General features: G+C 42.5%; 1 protein-coding gene across 1 annotated transcript; it reads right to left on the reverse strand.

Moving 5' to 3' along the window:
* Positions 1-3,422: 3,422 nt before the first annotated feature.
* GATM (glycine amidinotransferase) lies at positions 3,423-20,748 on the reverse strand. Its single transcript, XM_006259359.4, has 9 exons — positions 20,644-20,748; positions 19,490-19,708; positions 12,369-12,564; positions 11,893-12,083; positions 10,067-10,204; positions 8,705-8,869; positions 6,975-7,038; positions 6,747-6,863; positions 3,423-4,433 (listed from the first exon to the last, which is right to left on the reverse strand). Exons 1-9 carry the CDS (start codon positions 20,710-20,712, stop codon positions 4,321-4,323), a joined length of 1,272 nt encoding a protein of 423 aa, XP_006259421.1. The 5' UTR covers positions 20,713-20,748; the 3' UTR covers positions 3,423-4,320.
* Positions 20,749-22,882: the final 2,134 nt, after the last annotated feature.

Here is a 22,882-nt window from a genome sequence, read left to right on the forward strand (position 1 = left end):
ACCCTAGCTTTACCCCTATTCTAAATGCCCTTCTTATAATGGCTTATGCCACAGAGGGATTAGCCATTACTGCGCTACTGCGTAATGCTGTGGCCAACACATTTTCTGAATGATAGAAATAGTTGTGAAGAAGCATAGTTTTATGCCAGGAGCTGTGAGTGAAACTATAGTCACTATCTCCACCAGGGTCTCTCATAAACTGATTTAGGAGCAAGGCCTGTCACTCACAGGAATGGAGTGGACTTATTGCAACATACAGTATGTTACAAAATACACTGGTAGAGTAACTGTTCCCAGCCTTGTCCTCTGATGATCCTGAACTCCAGGATCCCTCCGTGCTTTCAAAAACTATTTAGCCCTTCTCCATGCAGGAATGCTCCATGGACATACCTTATATTTCATCATCACTATAACTTCTGCCAAGGGTTATCACCTCTTTGCACATGTGGAAACAAACAGGGTAAATGCCCAGCCCATGGGCACTGCTGGAGTCATGGTCAGAGCTGGGTGTAGAACTGAGATGTGCCCATGGCCCTGCTGTCATGCTTACATTGCTAAATCACGTTTCTCTTTCCACTGGCCCCAAAAATATGTCCATGTCAAAACATTTCTGCTAGGCTGGATCTCCATTCCTTACCCTAACATTGTTCCTAGGAACTGAAAGATGGAGGTTAAAGCCCACTAACTTCTCTGTTCAGAAACGATAGACATCTAATAGGGATGGTTTGTGAAAAGGGGAATCCTGCATTTCTGCAGAGGGCTAGACTGAATGACTGACCTCGTCAAGGTCCTTTCCAACCACCCAACTTGAGGATTTCTGGCTGAAGGAAATGTAAAAGGGAAGGTTGCTCTAAAACCAGCCAACACCATCAGGAGTTAGCCAACAGGACAAATGCCCCAGCAGGAAAAGAGAAACCGTGACTCGGGTGGGGAGAGGCTTCCTGTTGTGTGCACCACTCCAAATACTGTAAGAGTACAGGAGAATGTTCATAGCTGGTAAAGTCTGGCATGACTAGAAAAGTCAGAATTTTAGTGTTCAAGATGTGTGGTGAAGGTTGCTTGCTATCCATTTGTGGGTATTTATACCAATATAGTATTTACCCCTATTAGTCATAATGAGAGATAATTGCTCCTAACATGTGACTGCATCAAATCATGAGCCCTAAACATCTAGTGTCCAAAGTACCATATATAGTGTCCAGACAAAACAGAAATTTCAGATTCCTAGGCAGCCAGACTGTGCATTACCTCCTTTCCACAAGGGCAAAGAAGCAGATGAGGACAACAAATTCCTGATTAGAAGGGAAAAAAGCTGGCCTGGATTCCCACTGCTGCCCTTCCAATAAGGTATTCAAAGTAGATTGCCAAAGGCCAGACCATTGCACCAGAAACCTTGAAACAGATCTTTGCTAAGGTCTAAATATGAAAGTGCACTGAATCTCCGCCCCCCCCCATCCCCCTTTCAACTAAAGACTGACAGCCAACAAATCCCAGCCAGTACTTCACTCCTAGTAGTTTCAGCTTTCTAATCTGAATGGGGAAAGAAAGAAATAGGTCAGTAAGGAGCTTTCATAGGCCTGCTTTGTTCCAACATTAGAGCTCATGCATTTGTCTTCCAAGAAATAAGTGCCACACTTTCTTTAAAACCCATAAAAGCTTAGTTAAGGGTCCCAGTCTGATTAAGTTCAACTAAAAGCACAAGGTTCCCTGGAGATAAATTGATCACATGTAGACAAAGAAAGAGCCTGCAAACAACACAAAAGCAGAAACCTTTGCAGTTACCAAAACCCCAAAGAAGGGAGAAGGTAGAAATCTTTCTGATGCTCTTTTTCAAATTCCTAGAGTAGACCAGATTTGCAAACTGAACTGAACCAGGTAATATTTTGAATCTCTCCTCATGTACCAGCACCAGCCGAGATTAAAGGTTGCTTTTTAAGATTTGTTCTCAGCTGTTTGCATTGTCTCAGCTGGCAGCAAAGGGAAAGCTGGCTCAGCTTCCCCTTTGGGTTCATTCCCTGGGTTCTCATGCACCTGGTGAGCACTGCAGTGTTTAGGTTGTGAACAGCTCAGGAACACTTAATGTTAGAAGGCAAATTTTAGGGGGGGAGGGGAAACAACTAGGCTGTTTGTGTTTTTATGCCTCCTAAAAGGTGTTTTGTCTTGTTTTTTTCTTTTTTTTTTTTTTTTTTTTTTTTTTTTTTTGGACAAAACCTCAGTTAGAGGGAAATTTGCTGTGACCATAATCTTGGAACATAAGAAAAGCCTTTTGGTTTGTGCAATTCCTAAAGACACCCTGTCTTCCCCTGTTAAGCTGAGTCAAATGCAATGAGGCTAGAAGAGATTTTCCACATTAAAGAATATTATAGAAGCCTAAAATACAACTGCCTGCTCCTGTTTCCTAAGGAGCAACACAACCTCTTCACTCAGGCAGCACTAATCCCACTTGCCTTCCCTACCCTGCCACTATAATGCCCCTTCTAATTTGCAGCAGGTGTTGGCAAAAGCAGTGGGCAATAGATCATGTCAGAAATGCAAGCCAGAAGAGAGCATGTTTCGGGGGGTGGAGCAAGGAGTCAAGATACTCCTCCAGAGACTGGAAGTGTCCTACCCAACTGGGGCTTAATCAGTGGATAGCAAAGTGTTAAAATTATTGTAAACATCCTTTCATCTAATAAGAGATATGTGTTAAGATGAGCTGGGGTGGAGCTGAATATGAATTGGGTGTAGTCATAGGGAGCCATTTTTCTCCCATCCAGTGTAGGCTGTTGGAGGGCACATGGCGGTAAAGTACATGGCCCACATTTGTGCCTGAAGTACTGTGTAACATGAGTATATACTACAGTCCCACTCAGAGTTGACCGTGTTAGATATGCATGTGTACATTTGTCCACTCGTTCACCCAGAGCTTGAAGTGCCTGCCACCCCATCTTGGGGTCCTGTTACTGCTCCAAAATAACTGGAGTTGATGTACAATGCTGACATTGTGATTTCAGCACTGGGCTCTGCAAAGCAACTTTAAGGAGTTGTGGCTGCCCATTCTCCTCTACTCAGGAAAGTGGCTCCAAAGTCCAATCCCAGTTCAATGCAAATCACTGGCAAAACTCTTATTGGCTGCAGGAGCAGGATACAGGTGCTATGAGAGAGAGTGCACATTGTAATCAGTGTTGGTCTACCAAGAAAAAAAAAAAAAAGTCACCTAACTTAGTATATGCTCCCCCTGCCACTTAGCCAGAGTTAGATGAATGCATGTAAGCTCCCTGATTAAGATGCATGACTCCAGGAGGTGAAGTGCTCACACACAGAATGAATGGACTGTGCAAAGCCAGAGTTGCAACACAGTTTGTAAACTGATTTTACTTGATTGCTCAGAGGACAAAACTATGTTATTGATTTCTAGGTAAAAACTGCAACTGGAGATTAAATTGTGAATGCAAAAAGTTTATTAGCATAAAAAATACAGGTCCAGTAATCAACATTAAAACTGTTTCACAGCATCAGAGGTGCTGTCATTACAAATCTCTCAAGCAGCTGCTATGGTTTAAGAAAAACTTGCATTTTTATGTAAGCAATTTCACACCATGAAATTTGCAGACCTAGCATCCCAACTACTTTTCATACAATTAACGGTTGTATATAAAAGGCGTTCGACAATGCACGGTACACTTGGGTAAAATGCTTGTAATAGGCAAAAACAGTAAAACCTTTTGTACCAAAGAAAAGTGACATTTATTAAAATTAGAGCCGAGAATTAAAATAATTCAGAAGAATTTCCCCTAAATATCTGCATAGTCCAACTAATGTAAAAGTGTTATAAAGATGCAAGTACTTGGTTCCATACGAGATCTGTAAAGTTAGGGCTGTTTTATCAGCATTAAAAAAACATGCTATGCTACAGCAGTAAACAGATTAGAAAAAAAAAAAGTAAATGTTAAACTTGAGTCTAACATTTCAAGCTGCCTTTTTGATAGAATATTAAAAAATAGAGGTAGATGGCTAATATTAGTGGCCAAGCTATTCTAGCAAGAGCCTTCGATGTACTGTCAAGTTTTTACATTTGAAGCCACCTGAAGGTGGCTTCAGATGAATAGAGGAATTCTTTCAAAAAAGCCAGCCAGAAATCCTGTTGTGCTGATCAATAGTTTCAGCTGCATGTATTTAGTGTAGAGAGTGGAGGAAGAATCAACTGTCACTATACCGCCATAGGGACACCATTGCTCAAGCACTGTAGCTCATGCACTTATTTTAGGAGAATGCAAAAACTTACTTATTTGTTTCCTAAGCACGTTTCTCAAATTTTGCAACTGTTTATTTGGCTAATGACTAGTCAAAATAAGATTGCAGGGTGCCACGGCGGCGGACATCACACGTCCAGCAATGGAAACCACCTCCCAAGGAATTGGCATGGCGAATATTCACTTTAACTGTAGAAATGCCTGCAAGACACAGAAGGCAGAGTTAAACCAATTCACAGGTTAGGCACTAGGCAGAACACTAAACAAATTTCAGTGCTCATGACATGATGTGTCCATCTCATATTTATTGGTTAATAATCCCTCTGTGCCGTACTAACTCAAGTTCTAGGCAAAGAACAGGGAGATGTGAATACAGCTTACTCAGCTATTCCAGCCATACCTGCAGCAATATATGGTGCCAGGAGAGGAGCCGACATCTGACATGTTGGGGTATGCTAATCAAAAACCAAAAAAACCAAACAAACCCAAAAACAAAATCTGTCTTTGCTGTACATACATGAAGAATCAGAGAAGTGTTTTAGCTCTTAGGGTTGAGTTAGAAACCTAGGAATCCAGAGTTCAGATACTAAATACGTTGTTTTAATAGAGTCACTTTCTAGAAATGACATTTTTTTTTAAGTGCTCAGGGCTTATATTTCCTCTTTCCAGCGCAAGAGTTACACAGATTGCCTGCAAACAAGCTAAGCTGCTTCTCCCTTCATTTCACCGCTGACATGTGTGGGCTCAGCTCCCACACAACACCAGTGGACTGACTGAGGTCACAGCACCAAGAACTCCTTCTGAAGCAAGTCCTTCTCATTTCTAGGGGTTTACAGCACTCTGAACTACCAGTTGCTCAGCTGTTCAGTAGAGCTGTTCGGGTTAGCTGCGTTCCTCTCACACACAGCTTTTGGACATTTCATTTGCCTTCTGACACGAGCCTTAATGGCTCAGAAACCAGACTTCCCTGAAACTGAGTGCTAAACAATTTGCAATTAAGAAGCCAATGTAGTCACAATTCCAGTGCCTGGGGTTTCATATTGTGAGCGTTGTAATAAACTCATGAGAATTGGCAATACTCCACATCAGTCTACATAGTTTTGGGGTGGACTGAGCCCATTGTACCTGCTCAGTCTAATAGGTTCCTGTTTATGGTGTCAAAGCACACACATGCAGTCTAGCTATGTGTGAAGTCTTGCTAATACCACCAAGTAGCATGGTGTTCACACTTCCTGCAACCTTTATTGATAAAGACTTTTTTATGGGAATTATTATAGAACTGCACTGAGCACTCTGTGCAGTTCTGGTCTCCACATCTCAAAAAGGATGCAGTGGAATTAGAAAAAATACAGGGAAGGGCAACAAGGTGATCAGTGATACAGAGTAGCTGTTGTACCACAAAAGACTGAAAGAACTATTATCCTTTCCATTATCCTTAATTATAACGAAAACAGAGCCCTGCTAGCAATATCTGTTTTTAAGATAATACTTAGCCCTAATGGCTCAAATCAGAAAAGGAGAAACTTCAGCACAGAGAGCAAGTGATTTGCCCAGTGCCAGATACCCCAGATCCTATCCCCAGTCTGCTCCCTCCAACTAAATGCTATTCATATGATCATTATTAGTATTATTTTAACTTCAGTGTGGTCAAAATCCAAGTGATTGACCAAATCCTAGCTTGATTTCCCAGCCTGTTTAAACAGCAAGTCCTACTGAGAGATTGAGACATTACAGCTTAAGCCACAATGAAGAAATTGATTATACTACTCATTAGTGGCAAGATTTCTCCTTACAAGTTTAGATAACTCCTGAACCTCCAGGGCTATATATAAATAACACTTTGGTTTCTACGGTCTTTATTCATAGCATGACTTAAGTTTAAATAGACTGAATCCATCTCTTCTCTGGCAGCACTATTACAGGTTCTCTCTACTCTCTGTTCAGTCTACTGCATACTACCATTTTATGGGCAATTAGTTCACATTCTCAACCCACTCCAGCCCCAACTGCTTGGGAAAAGAAGAAAACCGAGCCCTGCCACAGAGCCATTTCCAGAAGCTGCCACTTCTAGGGGAGCTATGAATCAGCTGAAATCCCTTCATCAAGTATCCCAAGTTTGACCATTCATAGCACAAAGAAAAAGTTTAAATCTGGGGCTGTGAGAATTTTTGTGCAGTTCAGCCATGAAGGATAAGCAAGGCTCTGCACAGGCAGTCCTGCCCATCACATGCTCATGTTTTTTCAAGAAGAAAAACTGCATTGCAAAATTGGAGAAACTAACTTTTACATCTTTTACATTTAAAAAGGAAACAAATTCGTTCAGGAAGGATTCTTTGACTTGAAGAATCAGTGAACTCATTCATATGATTCTCACCCAGGAATTCAGTGGGTAAAACAGTTCTTCCATTTGTACAGTACTAGCCACTCTACCTATTTAGAGTGCAGTCATAAGAACAGGTGACCTCTTAGAGAATTTTACTTTGGCCTGTACCTACACAATGAACTAGCACTCACCTAGATTTTCAAACATCTTCTGAATGGAAGTCTCATTGGCATCCACCATCACACGTTTTTCATCCAGCATTAAGACATTCATGGAGAGCCATTTAGAAGACATCCACAGTGGGTGTCCTAAATACATTAAAATGAATGGCTTAGTCTTGCAGTCATGCATTCAGTTTCATTCTTGCCCTATGCACCCCAAGCTGCTGGTCTTACAAATGCAGAGCAAATGCAACATACCATCTGGGATGAGTGGAAGTGGGGGCTGAACCACTGTCCAGCCTGCCTTTTTGAAGAGTTCAATCTGAAAGAGATTTAATCTAATTAGGTTTCCAACGGGATTTAAAATGTCTTCCCATCACTTTCCCCTCCAGCCTTTGCATTTTTCCATGCTGCCTCTTATGCATGGCATACCTTCACCTCATTCAAGTTCTTCCTGCAAAATCAATTTTTCATGTAAGCACATTTACAAAACATATCCACGGTTTCATCACTTTGTATTAGAATTCAGTTCCATGGCTTTTGTATTCAAATCTATAACACAGAAAGAAAGAGGTATGCAAAAAAACTTTGGATCCTATTGGTCAAGAACAAATACATGAACAAGAAGTGAATGGTATTTTTATATTTGCATCATTATTTCTAATGTATTATTTTATTGATGCACAGAGCACCAGTCGTATCACTTAGACTTCTATTAAGCCAATGAAACTAACTGTGCTTGCCAAGAATCACCGTATAGTCTTCTACTGTTCCGTCATGCTCCGCAGGAAACATTAGAAGGCAAATAAACTGGCTGCTGGTGTAGTTATTTTAACAAATAGCATATGCCCATGGTCATCCTAGGAAACAGTTTATTTTTACTAGGAAATATTTACTATAACTATAAAAGTATCTTTGAAAGCAAAGGGGACAATTTGGATAAACAGAATAGTACTGGGGTCTTCAATCTCATAGGGAACTGTGCATGCTTGAGTGCTTATAACATTGCTTTATTAAAAGTCCACCACAAGGGGGAGCTCTTCTTCTGTAAACCTGGTCACCAAGTTGGGGGGTGATGATTTTAAGAGCCATCCCACACAAATGGCTTACTACCTTCAGGGTCTGTAAGGAAGACATCTTACAAATAAACAAGAGCATACAGAAGGGTCATAGTCCTCTTCCTGCACCATTCACAACAATTAGCTTTTCCCCACCCTGTAGCAGATGTGGCAGGTTTTACCCATTGCAGAATATCCTCTCTCCTTTGAAGTGCCCTTCCCAGAGTTACTTAACAGCCAAATGAGCTGGCAACTACTGGACTCTTTTCTTTGGTATAATTAATACTGAAGCTGAAAGACAGGGTGGGCTTCTAGAAATAAAGAAACGCTACTCCTCTGAAGAACAGAGATACTGTAGCCTCTATCTGAACCCAGGTAGCAGAAGTACAATATTATGTGAAATGCTCTGCAAGTAGCATCTATTTTATCCATTTGCTTTGAGATTCATAGGCAACTTTCACAAACACACAAGCTATGGACAACAGAAGTGGCATGGTAACCACATTCCGTATCTCCTTGCTATGTAGGGAGCAAGCAGCAGTGAATGGGAATAAAGAGCTGAGCTGGTCATTTTTGTGGCTTGCTCTGAGGTGGAGTCCTGGTGCCAGAGCCTACTGAAATTCAGATGTACAGTTCAATAACCATTACACAAAGCCTTGAACTCAATGCCAAGGACTAGTAGAAGCTAGAGTCCAGGGATTTACATAACTGAAAAAATAACCCTTTGAACCAACTACTGTACTTAGCTCAGTTGGTAACAACATGGTGCTAACACTACCAAGGTTGCAAGTTTGATCTCCAATTGGACTAGATGATCTCATGAGGTCCCTTACAGCCTTACAATTGTTTTTCTAACCAATTCCAAGTTCTGAGTCAGCAATTATTCTGCTGTCATGTAGCTTTGCTTCTGTTCCCTCATCACAGTCTTACCTGTTGGCATGGACGATCTGGGTTGGACAGCACAAGGCCAGGTCCAATGATATTAAATGTGGCATCAATGTGCATAGGATTAGGATCTTTAAAAGAGATGATGTGTACTCTATATTCAGGTGCCAGATGTCTCCGCATCCACTCAATGCCCATGTAGTTAGTAACCTGAAAAAATGGTGACAAATTGTGGATTTGTGTTTTATCTTTATAAGCTAAATTATTTAAGAACTTTGATCTTGGTTTCCTTGTTTAAAAAGAAGTATGCGCTCTCATTTACAAAGTCTGCCTGACCACTGTCTGATGTCTATGGAAAATCTAGTTTCCTTATATAGAACCATAGGGTTAGAAAGAATCTCAAGCCAAAGCCCTGCAGAGATACAGGCTTTGCTATTCCTCAGTCAGACCCCTATCCTTCCTCTTCTTAAAAACTTCTCAAAAACTTGGAAAGTTGTGTTGAGACCCCACACCTTTCCTGGGGCATTTGTTTTTACTCTGTCTGTTCTCATGGTCAGGACACTCTCCTGAGGTTTAATACAAGTATCTTTTCTGTGGTTTAAGTCCATTACCTCTTGTTCTGCCTTCTGGGCCAAGGAAGGACAGCACTCCTTTGTCTTCTTCATGGCAGCCCTTCCAAAACTGGACAACCAGTATCACACTCCCCACCCCTTTAACCTCCTTCTGTTCAAACTGAAGTGTACTGAGCTGCTTCAGGTTTTCCTCGTGTCTTTCATTCCAACCCCTTCATCTTTGTCACCCATCTCTGTAAACTCCCCACTTTTTTCTGCATCCTTCCTGGCAATGCAGTACTCAAACTGGATAGTAAGATCATCTGCCTGCTTTGCATAATGCTCCTTTTAATGCAACCCAAATTGTATTTCCCTTTTTGTGACAGTGTCACATTGCAGATCCATAATGAGTTTGTGAACACCGTAATCCTTTTTGGCAGTGCTACTGCCAGCCCAGTTATCCCCATTCTGTATCTGTACATCTGCTTTTGTTTCCTTATATGTAGTACCTTGGATTTGCCATTGCTGAACTTCCTTTATTGCCCAAGGCCTGTTCTCCCATTCAGCAAGATTCCTTTGCACTTTAATCCAGGGTGTTCACAGCCCCACCCTACTTGTGGCATCTGTAGATCTATATTCCTGCAACCCCATCATTAATAAAAATATTAAATAGTACTGGATCTGGAACAGAGTCTTCTGGAAAAAAAAACACCCCCTGCCATCACTCCATTCATAACCCACAATTCGTTTTACCGTTAAATCAGGAAAAAAAGATTTTAAATTTAAAAAATAAAAATAAAATAAAAGTCAGCATTTGAAAGATATTACAAAACTGCAGGAAGTAGCCCTTGCCTACCTGGCTTCTTTGTACAAAAAGATCTCTTCCAGCTCTAATAAAGTCAGCAGCATCAAAGCATGGCTCATATTCAGTGGTCACAAATTTTCCCTGAGCAGCCAGCTTATGTCTATCTTCAACAGAGCGGATGGGATAATCCTAGTTGTGAGAAAGAGACAAGACTATTCAAAGGCAAACTTAGTCTGAATTGTAGTAATAGCCTTTTTCCACTGACAACTGCTGCTGAAGTAAGTATTTTAAGATTATAAATATACTGACATCTGGTATAATCCTCAATGTTATTTTTCTTCTTTCTCCTCTTCCATTTGTGTAAAAACCAAGGAGAAAAAAGCATACATGAAGCTCAGTGATGCATGGACTCAATTAGCTGAAGCAACTAGCAGTTTGCCAAGTGAATTCAGAAACAAGTGTGTTTAAAGAGAAGGCTGTTACATAAGAAAATTTTCCTAGACAGCGGTCATTTCTAGAACATTGTACCTTCTGCACTGGAAGTAAACATTACTAACCAGGATATTTCACTGTATCAAACTTTAACACAAAGCTGTTGTCAGACTAACATTGTACACCCTGTGGTTTGGAAAAAAGCATGTTAGCTTGCATATCCAATGAGACTGCACTTAGTGCTTCTAATCATGTTTTAGAATAGCATGAGGAAGAGTCACATTCTCCCCAAATAGTTCTCTGGGTAAGATCTTCTAGGTCTTTAAACATACTTAAGCTGGAAGTATTCTAGCACAAACAAATTATGTGAAACAATCTGTTATTGGTAAGAAAGGGCCTCTGCTGTGAGAAAGGATGATGCAAAGAATAAAAGCAGCCAGACCAATGCATGCATTTCGTATCCTAGGCTAGGGGCCTTCCCTCAAGTATTGAGAAAGTTCTGCCATTGTCCTGGAAGAAACTTAGCAAAAACATATATACCACAACCAATTCTAACCATCACAATGAGGTATACGATGACTGATAGTCTCCAAGCCTCAAAGAAATTAGGACTTGATAGGTAGCTACCAATATCTGGAGCCAGTAAGTGAAGTCAAGGCATAGGCTTTGGGTAAGGTCTAAAATAAAGTAATTGCAGAACTTTGAACATTAATAGGGGGCTCCTACACTACCTGGAAAGTCTGCTTCTAAGGTTTTTTTTGAGTTATTAATCCTCACAACGTCTCTACAAGATAAACATTATACAAATTTTTCTCTTCTCATCTGTAAGGAAGAGAACACAATTTATTGGCCTCCATTTTCTGAAGAATACAGCAAGAGAGTCAGTGTTAGGCTTGGAAAGTGGTTCCCTTCTCAAAGTAGTACAAGCACATTTAAGATAGCCTTGACAACATCCCCTTTAATGTTTTCTCCCTCAGTATTGTTTTGAGTTACCACATTAGATAACTCAGATCTGCTCTTAACTTTACACCAAACTTACCAGCATAAAGCTTAATTAATTACATGTTAAAGCATTATGACAGGTAACACCAAGTCATTCTACAAAAGCTTCGTAAGAACTATTTCCTTTAAGAAGTCCCAGCCAATTTATTCAGCAAAGAATATTTGGAGGAACACTCGTCAATAATTTTAAATCTTTCACAGGTTTCTTTTGCACATTTCTCTCCCTTTGGCTACAACCAATTTCTAGTCAGTTTTACATTCTGGTTTTCAATAATTAACAATGCATTCTACAAAAAATGGGTCTGGTACCACCATTACTAAAAATGTTTTCATACGTTTTGTAAAGCTTCATGGAATGTAAAGCGCAGTCCAAAGCCACCCAACAGCAAGTGCCATAAATGTGTCACCTGGGGTGGGGACAAATGAAGGAAAGAGAATAATACCTGGTCATAGAGTTCATCTGCCATTGTGGGCTTGGGTGCAGTTGTCCACTTGGCCCCACGGTTGAAGTACTCCTTGATGATTGGCCGGTATGCTCTATATTCAAAGAAACGAGCTCGCCAGGCCATCGGAGCCTCAATAATTTCATTTCCAACTACCAACAGGATGTCTCTTGGCATGGCAGCATACATACCTAAAAGAAAAAAAAAGATAGCCATCAGGCTATATGGAAAGGAATACATATCTTGAAATAATTAACAGCTAGAATATCTGCAAGACACTTTACTGAATTTAGCAATTATGAACATTGTTTAAAACCTGAATTCAAAGCTTATGTATCTCTGATTTAGTTCATCTATAAGGTGCATCTATACCCTGCCTCCTGCTCGTCTTCAGACTAACGTGCCTAAATACCTTTCTCTGCTCAGGATGACCAGGAAATAAGTGGTAAGAACCTCAGTTACAAGATGTCATTTACCTGTAGACTCAAAGTCAGGTGTTTTATATTTGACTGACCAGTCAATTGGCTCAGGCCTCTTCACAATGACTCCTTCCATTTTCAGAATATTGCACATTTCTTCAATTTCAGCAACAGCTTTTTTTAAGTGATCTTTGGGGAAGCTCTGGCCTCCAAACTGCTGGTAGAATCCCCAATACTTTTCATATGTGTTGGCCTGAAGAGAAAAGAGGACAGATAGCTCAAATAACCACTCTACTTGATAATGTTGGAGTGATGTTGTAGCTGTAATGGTCCAAGAAACATCCAAGTTGGTACAATAAAAGATAAATCAATCACAATAATCCTTCTTCTACTTGGGAATATTTCATACAATGGAGCTGATTTTATTAAAGCAGCTATTACTCTTCTAGTCACAGGTTTTTGTATGTCTTCCACTGTTTCACCTACATGTCTGATGTCCTAGTACTGTTTCCCTGAATGCCTTGCAGATGGTCCTTCAGAGGTGACACTGTCAATGGTGTGGGAATCCTTCTACCACCCAGAGACTAGAGCCAGGCAAATAGAAGTTTCATGACTGCAAATAACTGCTGCCAACTCCTGGCTGAGAACTGCTTTTGGAGCATTAATATCTGTGCAGGCACTTTCAGTATGAAAACTTGGAATTGCATTTGATGGGGTGTGTGTGTACGTGCTCTATGATGTACACGTGTTAGGACTCCAGGACTATAAGTGACTGCCACTTTTGGGAAGCACTGCTCTGAATGGTCAGCAAGCTGAGTAGCCCAGGCAAGAGTTAAGTTAATATTATCTGGAGTTAAATTTCAATAGTACACGTTGAGAAGGTTCAGACAGCCAGAGAATAAATAGCTCCCCTGTCGGTTACAGTTGGCATGCATGGCACACAGCCTAAGATAAAGGTATCTTCTCCAAATAGAAGAAATGACAGAGAATAAAAATGGCCTGCAACGTGACAACAGCATGATTTTTTTTGCATAAAAAATCTTTTAAGATGAATCCACTGAGTTACCTTATTCGTTACCTACCTAAATGGAAGTCAATAATCTCATTAAAGTAGAAAAATATTTCCTGCTAGTTCCCTTCTAATCACAACCCTCTAGCAGAGCCCACTCCTGATGATCTCACTGACTGGCCTGATTAAAACCAGGTACCAAAAACTAAATGACTACAACTGAATATTATGGCAATCAAAGTTCAATCACAAAGCTTTCATTTCTACCATGTTACCATTTTTCCATCTAGCTAACATCACTCACCCCATCTGAAAAGCAACCAGATATCTTAAACCTAAGTTTCTCTTGCTGCAAGAGTATTAAGACAGCACTAAGGGCTTAGGCACAGGAAGTACGTACTCTGATGTAATTTCAATTCACTGCACGATAAAAGTGGAGTGGATATACAATACACAGCCTTAAACTACTGTAAGTTATGTAGCTCTAGGGCAGTTACCCATCTGAAGTACCTGAAGTCTCCAACCACCAGGGTAAGTTCCAACAATGTACCAGTCATATGTTTGCTCCCATGGTTGATTGCAATGAAAATGGGCTCCTTGGCCACCTTGTCACTTAAAAGTTGTAATTGTGACTACTGTAGACAGCTAAACTTGGGAGAGGTGATTGTGGGGCTACTACTTATACAGAGGTAAAATTCAGGGTAAATAACTCCAGAGGGTGTGGACACATAACATGATTACTAAAATGGAGTTCTGAAAAAATAGTCAACAAATGCAGATGCAGTACTAAAGTTCATTTTCCTTTTATACATGTGGATGCTTGTATCTTCTACAATTGTAGAATCCCTGTTGGTGTGTAAAAGCCAAACAACAGATCTGAAAAGCTAGTGACAAGGGTATGTTTGAGCAAAGAAATGAACCAAAGGCAAAAGCCAATGGAGCAAGTGATAGAAGACGTGTCAGCTTCTGCTACTTAATATTTACACTCCAAAGTATTGCCCAAAGGTCCAAGTCAGGATCTGGGCCTCCTTGTGCTAGACGCTGTGCAAACATACCCCCTACTATGATGATTCCAGTTTAGGAAGATGGGAGAGAAACAGTAATACAAGGACCTTGAAGTTAATCTGAAAGGTAAACTTGTCTGCGAGTTTAATCTTTTGTTGATCCACTTTGCCCTCTGGTCCATCTTTCCACCCAGCAATTTTTACATGCAATTACTGCTTATTCTCCTCTGCCTTCCCACCTCAAGCTTCACTTCAGCACAGTGGTGCACCACTTCCAGTGACTTTGGAGAGTCATATATATAATGTCATATATATATATGCCCTGAATGCAGATACCCCACTTCCCAGGAGACTGCCCTTGGGCAGGAAGGACCCTTAACATCCATACTTAGGGGAAAGAAACGTGTTCTGTAAAGAGATGGGCAGAAACTTGGTTTGCTATCATTTGCCAGGGCTGGACTGAGACAAATGCCATATGCAGGTACTTAGAGCCCCTACTCCTGGGCTTCTGTGAGAACTTTGAAATCTCTGCACTTGTTTTTCAGGTATTATTTTTCCTAGCCCTCATGGTTGAGGAAAAAACCTGGAAAACACAACAAATCTGTAATGAAATTGGTGGCTTCTGCCTCTGTGCAGGTATCCAGAAAAAACTCTGAGGGGTGTAAACTCCATTAGGCTCCTCTGTCAACTCTGGGTGGGCACCGTGGCTGCCACCACGTGAAGTGCAGCCCATCACACCACTCCAGGAATGGGGTGGGAAGGTCACACACAGAGGTGTAGTAGGAGCCAAGTCCTTCCTTCTGAGACAGATTCCAGCTCTCCTGTGCACAGGAAGTGATGCTCATGGGACACTGAAGTCTACCCAAATAGCAAAGATGGCAGGCCTTCCTCATTAGCCTGGCAGAAAGCCCTTGTTACCACTTCCATGAGGCAGGGTACAGCCTCAATATGCTCAGCAGAGCTGTGGTTTCAGCATATGGCTGGCATGGAGATGTAGTCAACCAGTGTGTCTGAAAGCATGTGTACAACAGTGATCTGTGAGAAGCTGAAGGGCGCTTACTGGGAATGCCTCCCCGGCCAGGAGCTCCGACTCAACTGGAACGGGACCTCCGCGCTGCAGCAGGAGCTCCCAGTGTGCCCCAACCCAGTCTTATCACCGCAGCAGGTGAAAGGGATTGGGACAAATTCGCAGCCGGGGCAATATCCAGGGGAAAGCTAGGGAGAGAAGGCGAGGAAGGAGGAATCCTCAGGAGGATGGAGGCTGGGAGCACCCAACGCTAGACTGACCCAGCAGCCGGGTAAGCACCCGATTGGTCTCCGGGTGTGGAAGAACCCCTTTAAAGACGGTAAAGAGAAGGGCAGAGAAGAAAGGAAAGGAGGGCAGATGCTCTGGAGCTGGGGAAGCCCGTTATTTTATTTATTCAGGGACAGAGATCAAGCTCTGCTGGCTGCCGAGTAATTCAGGCGCAGCCACGGCAGGAAAGAAAACTGATGAGCACAGGTGAGAGACCCGGGAGGAAGGAAAAATGAAACCCAGCCTCTCCAAGGGCCCCATAGCCTAGACCCCGAGAGGAAAAGAAGCCAGGGCTGGCTGAAGAAAGAGGGCAGGGAAAGCAGTGTCCTCTCCCAGTCAACCTTTACAATCTCATTAAAGGGGTTTTTTTTGTTCGTTAAGTGGCCACGTGCTGCCAATCAAGCCCAGTGTGGAGGGAAAAGGGTGCTCCCCAGCCCGCTGGGGAATGCGGGAAAGCCGGTGCCGAGAGAAGCCCGGTAACAAGCCCAGGAAGTAATCGGGACCAGCTTCCCAGAGAACCAAGATCTCCCAAATGTTTTAACGATAAGAATAAAAAACCAAAGGAAAGGAAAGGAAAGAACCTTTCCAGTCTAATCATTTAGCTACTTTCCCTGTTCACGGCCTCAGGAACTGGGGCGGGATCTGGTGGTCAGTCACAGTGGAGGTGGGTAGTCACCACCTCCCTTTAATTAACATCTCCAATAATCAAAAGAAAGATCCTTTTCAACACCAAAGTCATGGCAGGCGGGGAGAGAGAGAAAGAACATAGGAACCCCTGACCAAAGGTTGGGAGCACCCCTGAGTGGGCCAGTGAATGTCCGTCAGATGTAAGGGCACACGCCCATACCTGGTGACTACCCGACATGATCCCCCAAAATTCTGGACTAGTGAACCACCATCATTCATCAAAACAATGGACCACTAACCTGAATCATCAGATTGGATTTATCCAACCTGGCCACTTGAGCTTCTTCCTACCTACTTCCTGAATAGCTTCCCTTCTGTCATGGGCCTTGAGTAGATAGGGGAAAATTGAACTTTTTAAGTTCTGGAATGTCCAAGCACACAACTTGAAAAAGTGATAGACACTACCAAGTTGAAGAAGGGATAGAGATCACTTCATAGTTACCCACCTCTGCAGCGTTCAAGCAACTTGTCTTTCCTCTATTTCCCACATTTCTTTTTTTAATCAGCTAGTTTGGGGTAATTTGATCACCACACAGACTTCACCAGCTGTTCCAAAGTCACATGTAGATGATGTGACATGGTCAGCATTCCTGTGGAATCCAGTTCAGTTAACAAGACAAATCAGTCACACAGGATAAATGCAAGTTAGTTCCAAAACCACCAAGAATGAATCTGGAACCAGTGAGTGCAAGGAAATCTTTACTCCCCTTTTCCTACCACGCATTCTCCTACAGCCACACATACTTTCCTCTTTACTTCCCAAGAAATTACATGGTTGTGACAAATCCAGCTGTAAAAGGGTCTTGAGTCAAGCAATGTCAAGATCATACTTTAATAAAGAGCACACATCCCCACTGTCAGTACAACACAGATAGGATGTCCTTAATGCAGCGATTCTGGGCTGAGTTCATCTCCTTACAGCCACCTGCCACAACACTGTCAGAATTTGTCCAAACAGAAGTTTTGTCCTATGTAAGCATATCTTGCTCCTAACAGATTAACTAATAGCATAACCAACATTTGACAACATTTGTATGTGTAATGAACTGTGATTTCAAAATGTAATGGTCATACTATTAATTATTTGTAGGAGGACTTCATATTATATGGCTCTTCAATAAGCAATGAAAGCAGCCTACACTTCACATGAACATGTATTTTAGAGATTTTAAAAAACGGTACTGTTTATTACTTAAGAGTTTCATATCTGATATCTATTTTGTGTAGTGATAATATTTTTCCCCAGTTATATATTCACACCAGCAAAGAAGACCAATGTATTGTTTTGTAAAAATGAAGAGAGAGACTTGTACCAAGATACTACCCAGCAATTAGTGCAATGGTCATTTCACTTCTAGTGATTTTCCAAATGTGATACTGATGCACACACTTTTGTAGCATCCATAAGGGTGGGTACTAGTCATCAAGTGCCAATGCCATTTATATTCATCAGACACGCAGTGGTACCCCACTTCCTTTCATTCATTCCTCCTTCTTATGCGAATCACATCATTTACAGATCGCAGCCAAAAGACTGAAGTGGCTGCCAAAAACAAGTCTTTCAAATTACAGGAGGATACGTTGACTGCAGCTGTATTCACTCCACAAAATTTTTAAAATAGGTATTTTGCTGGATTATCTGAAAACTATAATTTTTTTTAAATTTCAAAGAGACAGAGAGGGAACACAGCACTAATTATCCCAGGCTGAGTGCCAAGCACATGTAGTTGTACTGCTTCTAGTTTGCAGGCTAGAAAGTAAGGAGCTAGGTTGGGTATCTCTTCATGACATTGCTTACAATGGGTAGATGTATCCTAATTTTGCTGAAGGGAGTTAAACAAGTGCTACAGAATTTTGACCACAAATAATGTTACAAGTTAGCTATAAAGCAAGGGAGTATTTTTTTATGCCCTCAGTTGCTTCATGGAAGTGCAAACATTACCTTCGATTTTATGAATTGCATCTACTTTATCTTGTACATGAGAAATGCCATTCTCAGTTAGCATATTTTCCTAGTAGGGTTTGGGTTTCTTTGCTCAAGCAAAATGAGATGTCACAGCTAATTTGCAGCTCTGAATAGGTAAAAGCAGATCGTGGTGAAATCAATAGTAATGTTTCCCTGAGTTCAGTGGTGCCAGTATCACCTCAAGAGCACAAAAGAGGGATGGCAAGGGCAAACAATGAGTTTTATGTCTTGTGTTTGAACAGTAGGAATAGAGATCTATTGGAACTTCCCCAATAACTACTTAATTTCTCTTAGAACCAGAAACCAATTTCTAAAGCAGAACTAAGCAGGACAAAATATTTAAAAAGAAGCATGTTTCACTATCTAGATGAAACCTGATGATCTGAAAATCCACTTTTAATGTGTTAAACATTTTCATCCTGCATTTAAAATATATTACATTTTGTAAGTAGGTTAACATTAGCAATATGGGATTATCTAGAGTATAGATTTTTATAAACATTTCACTTTGTTTTTAAACAAAATACTATTATTTTAAACATGTACACCAAAAAAGTTGAGCTAGGACACCTGAACCTAGAATGGAATCCAAGAACCAAGATTTGCACATTGGAGGGAGCGTGGGATGGAATTGTAATTTTAATTCACAACATTAGATCATAATTTAAATGCTTTTGAAGAAAGAAGAGCCCAACATGCAGAGGAAAAAAGAAACCTCAGGAAGAACCCCACACCACGTTCAGGTTTGGTTGATATGAACCTCAGATGTAATAAGTACGGAAAGGACTCGCACAAGAATTGGGCTCTACTGCTAAACTTGGAGATGTTCAGCGGGCTGATGCCTCACTAAGGAAATTCTATTGCGTTGCAAGACAAACAGATGCACAACATGCTTGGAAAATAGACTTGTATGTATTTCCATACAATGCTGAATCTACAGTATGGCAGTTCCAATTAGAAAAAATTAGAAGCAAAAGAATCCTGCCAGCTTGCAGCTGTAAATATTAACCCTGTCTCTAAGAGTCAGCAAGCAGATTGCCTGTTTTAGGGTTGCTCTTTACTCCACTGTTGCTGGTAACCCTGTCAGCACGTAGTGGAGGTAAAGGGGAAATCACATCAACAGCTATGCCAGTGAACTCCTCAGTGTGCACAGGGACCCTACAAACTAAGAAACATTATATGCAAAACGATGCATTTTTTCCAATATAAACCTTTTACCTTAACCTCCACAGAAAAAGGAGGGACACGTGCATTTTCAGCTCTCCCTACAATTACTTCCTCCAGTGGGTCCCATTCATTGTATGAGCAAACAGGGCAGTCACTCAGAAGAGGATCGGTGGCCTTATTGTCATCAGCAGCACAGGAAGCCTCAGAGGCTGTAGCTGCCTGGGTGCTCTGGAAAGTTCGCTGCACCCATCCGGTAAGTGATCTTCCAAGCTTGAAAAGGGAAAAAAAAGAAAAAGAAGAAAGTCAGGTCTTTCACACAACTAAACAAATACAAGAGAAGAAATTAAGCATCCCTGGGTCTTTGAGTGCAGTGTATGTTGCCTGGAAGGCTTTTCTTTAGAGCACAACACTCTTTATTGTAGGCATTCCACTAAAATGTTAATATTTCACCTTTAAAGGAGCACAGCTGTGTTGGACAATGAACTTAGGCCTCGGAGAGACCTCCCAGGTCTCCAAGTTCTGTCCTTTGCTATTTCAGACAACCCTGTCATAATCCTGGCCATAAATCTATCAGGCCATCTTAAATCCATGTAGAATTCCCCCGTCCCCTGCACCTTCTCTTATAGACAGTAGTTCCATGAATTTTACACATAGCATCAATGTGGCCACTAAACAGGCAAACCTAATCTGGCCCTGTTTTAGGTCCATCCATCGAGGCACAGAAGAGCTGGGTGGAGGAAAAGCATCTTTGCAGCTCTCGCTGATATGGCTGGGTTGCCCCATAGGATGGCACTGACACTTGCCAAGGTGCTAGCCTGGACAGGAGGAACAGCTGCGAAGAGAGACTAGAAGTGCAACCAGACACCCTCCGCGGGGAGGCAGGCCGGATGAGGGCACAACGCGCTGCCCCGCGGGCCACGATGCCAGCCCCGGGTGTCCGAATCCAGGGGTCCCCTCCTAGCGCTGGCCACCCGCACCGCGTCTCTCGGCAGCGCAGGGGTGCCCTGGCTGGGGCATGCCAGCTGGCACCAGAAACACCCGAGGGACCCGCTGTCGAGAGGGAAGGGAGGCAGTGGCACTCAGCGGCGCTATCATGGGTCAGCTGCCCCCAGGCTGGGATGGATGCAGCCCCCAAGCAAGGCAGGGCTTCTCCTTTCAGTGCCGGACCCCGGGCCGGGCTCGGGGCTCCTCTGGGAGCTACGCACCCGCGACCCGATGTAGTGCACCGCCTCGGCTCCGCGGCTGCCCCCGCGCAGGCACCGCACGCGCAGCATCGCTCCGGCTGCCGCGCGCCGCCGCCGCCGCCGCCTTTCTACCGCCTCGCCTCGCCTCGCCTCGCCGCGCCGCCCCCCGCCCCGCGCCGCCCCCCGCCGCCCCATTGGCTGCCGCAGGCCGGGGGCGGGGGGCTGCCGACCCCACCCCAGCTCCGTCTCGGCGCCGGGCTGCGCTGCGGGCACTTTGCTGAGCGAAGCCCCGCGCTCCGTCCCGCGCCTCGCGGCTCCCCGTGCCCTGGCACGTGCGGCGCGCTGCCAGCGGTCCCCGGGCTGGGACGTGGGCAGGACCCGGCTGAGGTGAGGCCGAGCCTGGCAAAGCATTTCATCACCGCAGCCTCCGCCTGCACTCACCAGCCGCGTCCACAGTCCCCGCCACTCATTTCACCCGCGCTAGGGCCCTGGTGTGGACAAGTCAGGTGTAGCTTCAGCACGTGTTAGCTGACCCAGTTCACCCTGGGAGTGACGGGGAGCCTGGGGAGCCTCCCGTCAGCGCGTGTTGAAACTGCAATTAGCTTTGCCTACACTTACACACGCACAGGTATTAACATGGCACCTTGGTCCTCGCCAGGCCAACGTGGGCCGTTTCTCTCCGCAGACCTACTTGCATGCGTGAGTCAAGAGTATGCAGAGCTGGGAGCTTAGTGAACAAGGCAGACCAGGGCAAATGACATTCAGCATGGCATCAGCAGAATAAGATGAAATACTCTTTGGACTAGAATTAATTATTTTTAACTGACAGGCTGCTGAATATGCTTTGTCTTGTTCCACACCAAATGCGAACCACAAATTTGTATCATCTTGTCTAAGTCTGTATTATGACTCATCAACACTAATCTTATCTCTAGCTTCATCTTCTCTTACTTCAAAAAGCTGTTCCTCCCTCTTGGTGCAAAAAAATCAAAATCCTTTTCTTGATGCTATTTTTGGTCCAAGTTACCAACCAGTTTCCTTCTAACCTGGTGTCTTTCTAGGACCTAAGGTTTATGCTGCTTGTTCTTAAGTTTTTAGTGCTAGGTTCTGCTGTCTTTGCTCAGGTCATTCTACTCAGATAGCCTTTTAGAAGGGAATTAATGATTGGCTTGTGGTTCAATCCAAAGGTCTTGCTTCTTCTCTTGTTATCCTTGACTTATCAGCTAGTTTTGAACCTTTGGATCTTTATCAACTTGGCATTCACAGTTTTTCTGACTCTGCACTCCAAAATTTATTTTCTGACTTACTGTCTGCAAACAATCTTTCATGGTATCTCTGAGATAGTCTTTATACCACTCTTTGAATCCTGCATCCTTTTCTCCATACAATTTCCCTGCCCAGTGACATTTATTTTGTTTGCAGTCTACTGTATCGCTCTGTAGTGGTGATACTCTGTCATATATTTCACAGTCTTGCATCTTGTCCCCACTTCTTTTTGGATGAAAGCCAAGTATCAAATAAGTCTGTCCAGAACAGAAATCCTTACCTTTTAATTGTTATACCTAGGGCTCAGCTTTGGAGTCTTTGCTCTCCGTGAATAGCATTTACTCCCAAAAGTAAACCTGACTTAGTCAACTAGGAAATACAAATTAATAATTAGAGGTAGCAAAGCGAGCTCTTTTTGGTTCATGCAATTTTGCCTCACTATTTGCAACATTATCTACAGTAATCTACCAAATTTCACTCCATTCATATCTCCCTGTTCTTTACTTTCATATCATTAGCTTCTAGGTCAGTTCAAGAATCCCGCTTTTCCACTTAATGCTACTAGCCAAACCAGTCGCTCTTGTATTTCTTTGCTTATTACTTCTTACATTCCTCATATGTTTCTGAAGAGAGAAAACCACCATTAGAACACAGGAATTTTATCCAATATTTCTTAAAGTCAATAACTATTCTTCTGCTGTCATATATATACAATGAATGATGCAAGTATAAATAAAGCCAGTTTTAGTCACATAAGTATGTGGACATTGAACAGACTGCAACAACTCCAGAATCTTTGAATTTTACAAGACTTGGGGTAAAATGATACCGTTTACTTGTGTGTTCCTTGCAGGTGCCAAGCAGACTTTTAGTAGCAAAGGAGGCTTTAAACACTCCAAGAGAAGGAAGCTCCTTCTTTCCTGGCTGGAAGGTGCATGCTGAGGATACTAGCATCTACAAAGCAGATCGTTGCCTACAAAAGCTCATGCCTCTC

The sequence above is a fragment of the Alligator mississippiensis genome, chromosome 11 (genome assembly GCF_030867095.1).
Source record: "Alligator mississippiensis isolate rAllMis1 chromosome 11, rAllMis1, whole genome shotgun sequence".
NCBI lineage: Eukaryota > Metazoa > Chordata > Crocodylia > Alligatoridae > Alligator > Alligator mississippiensis.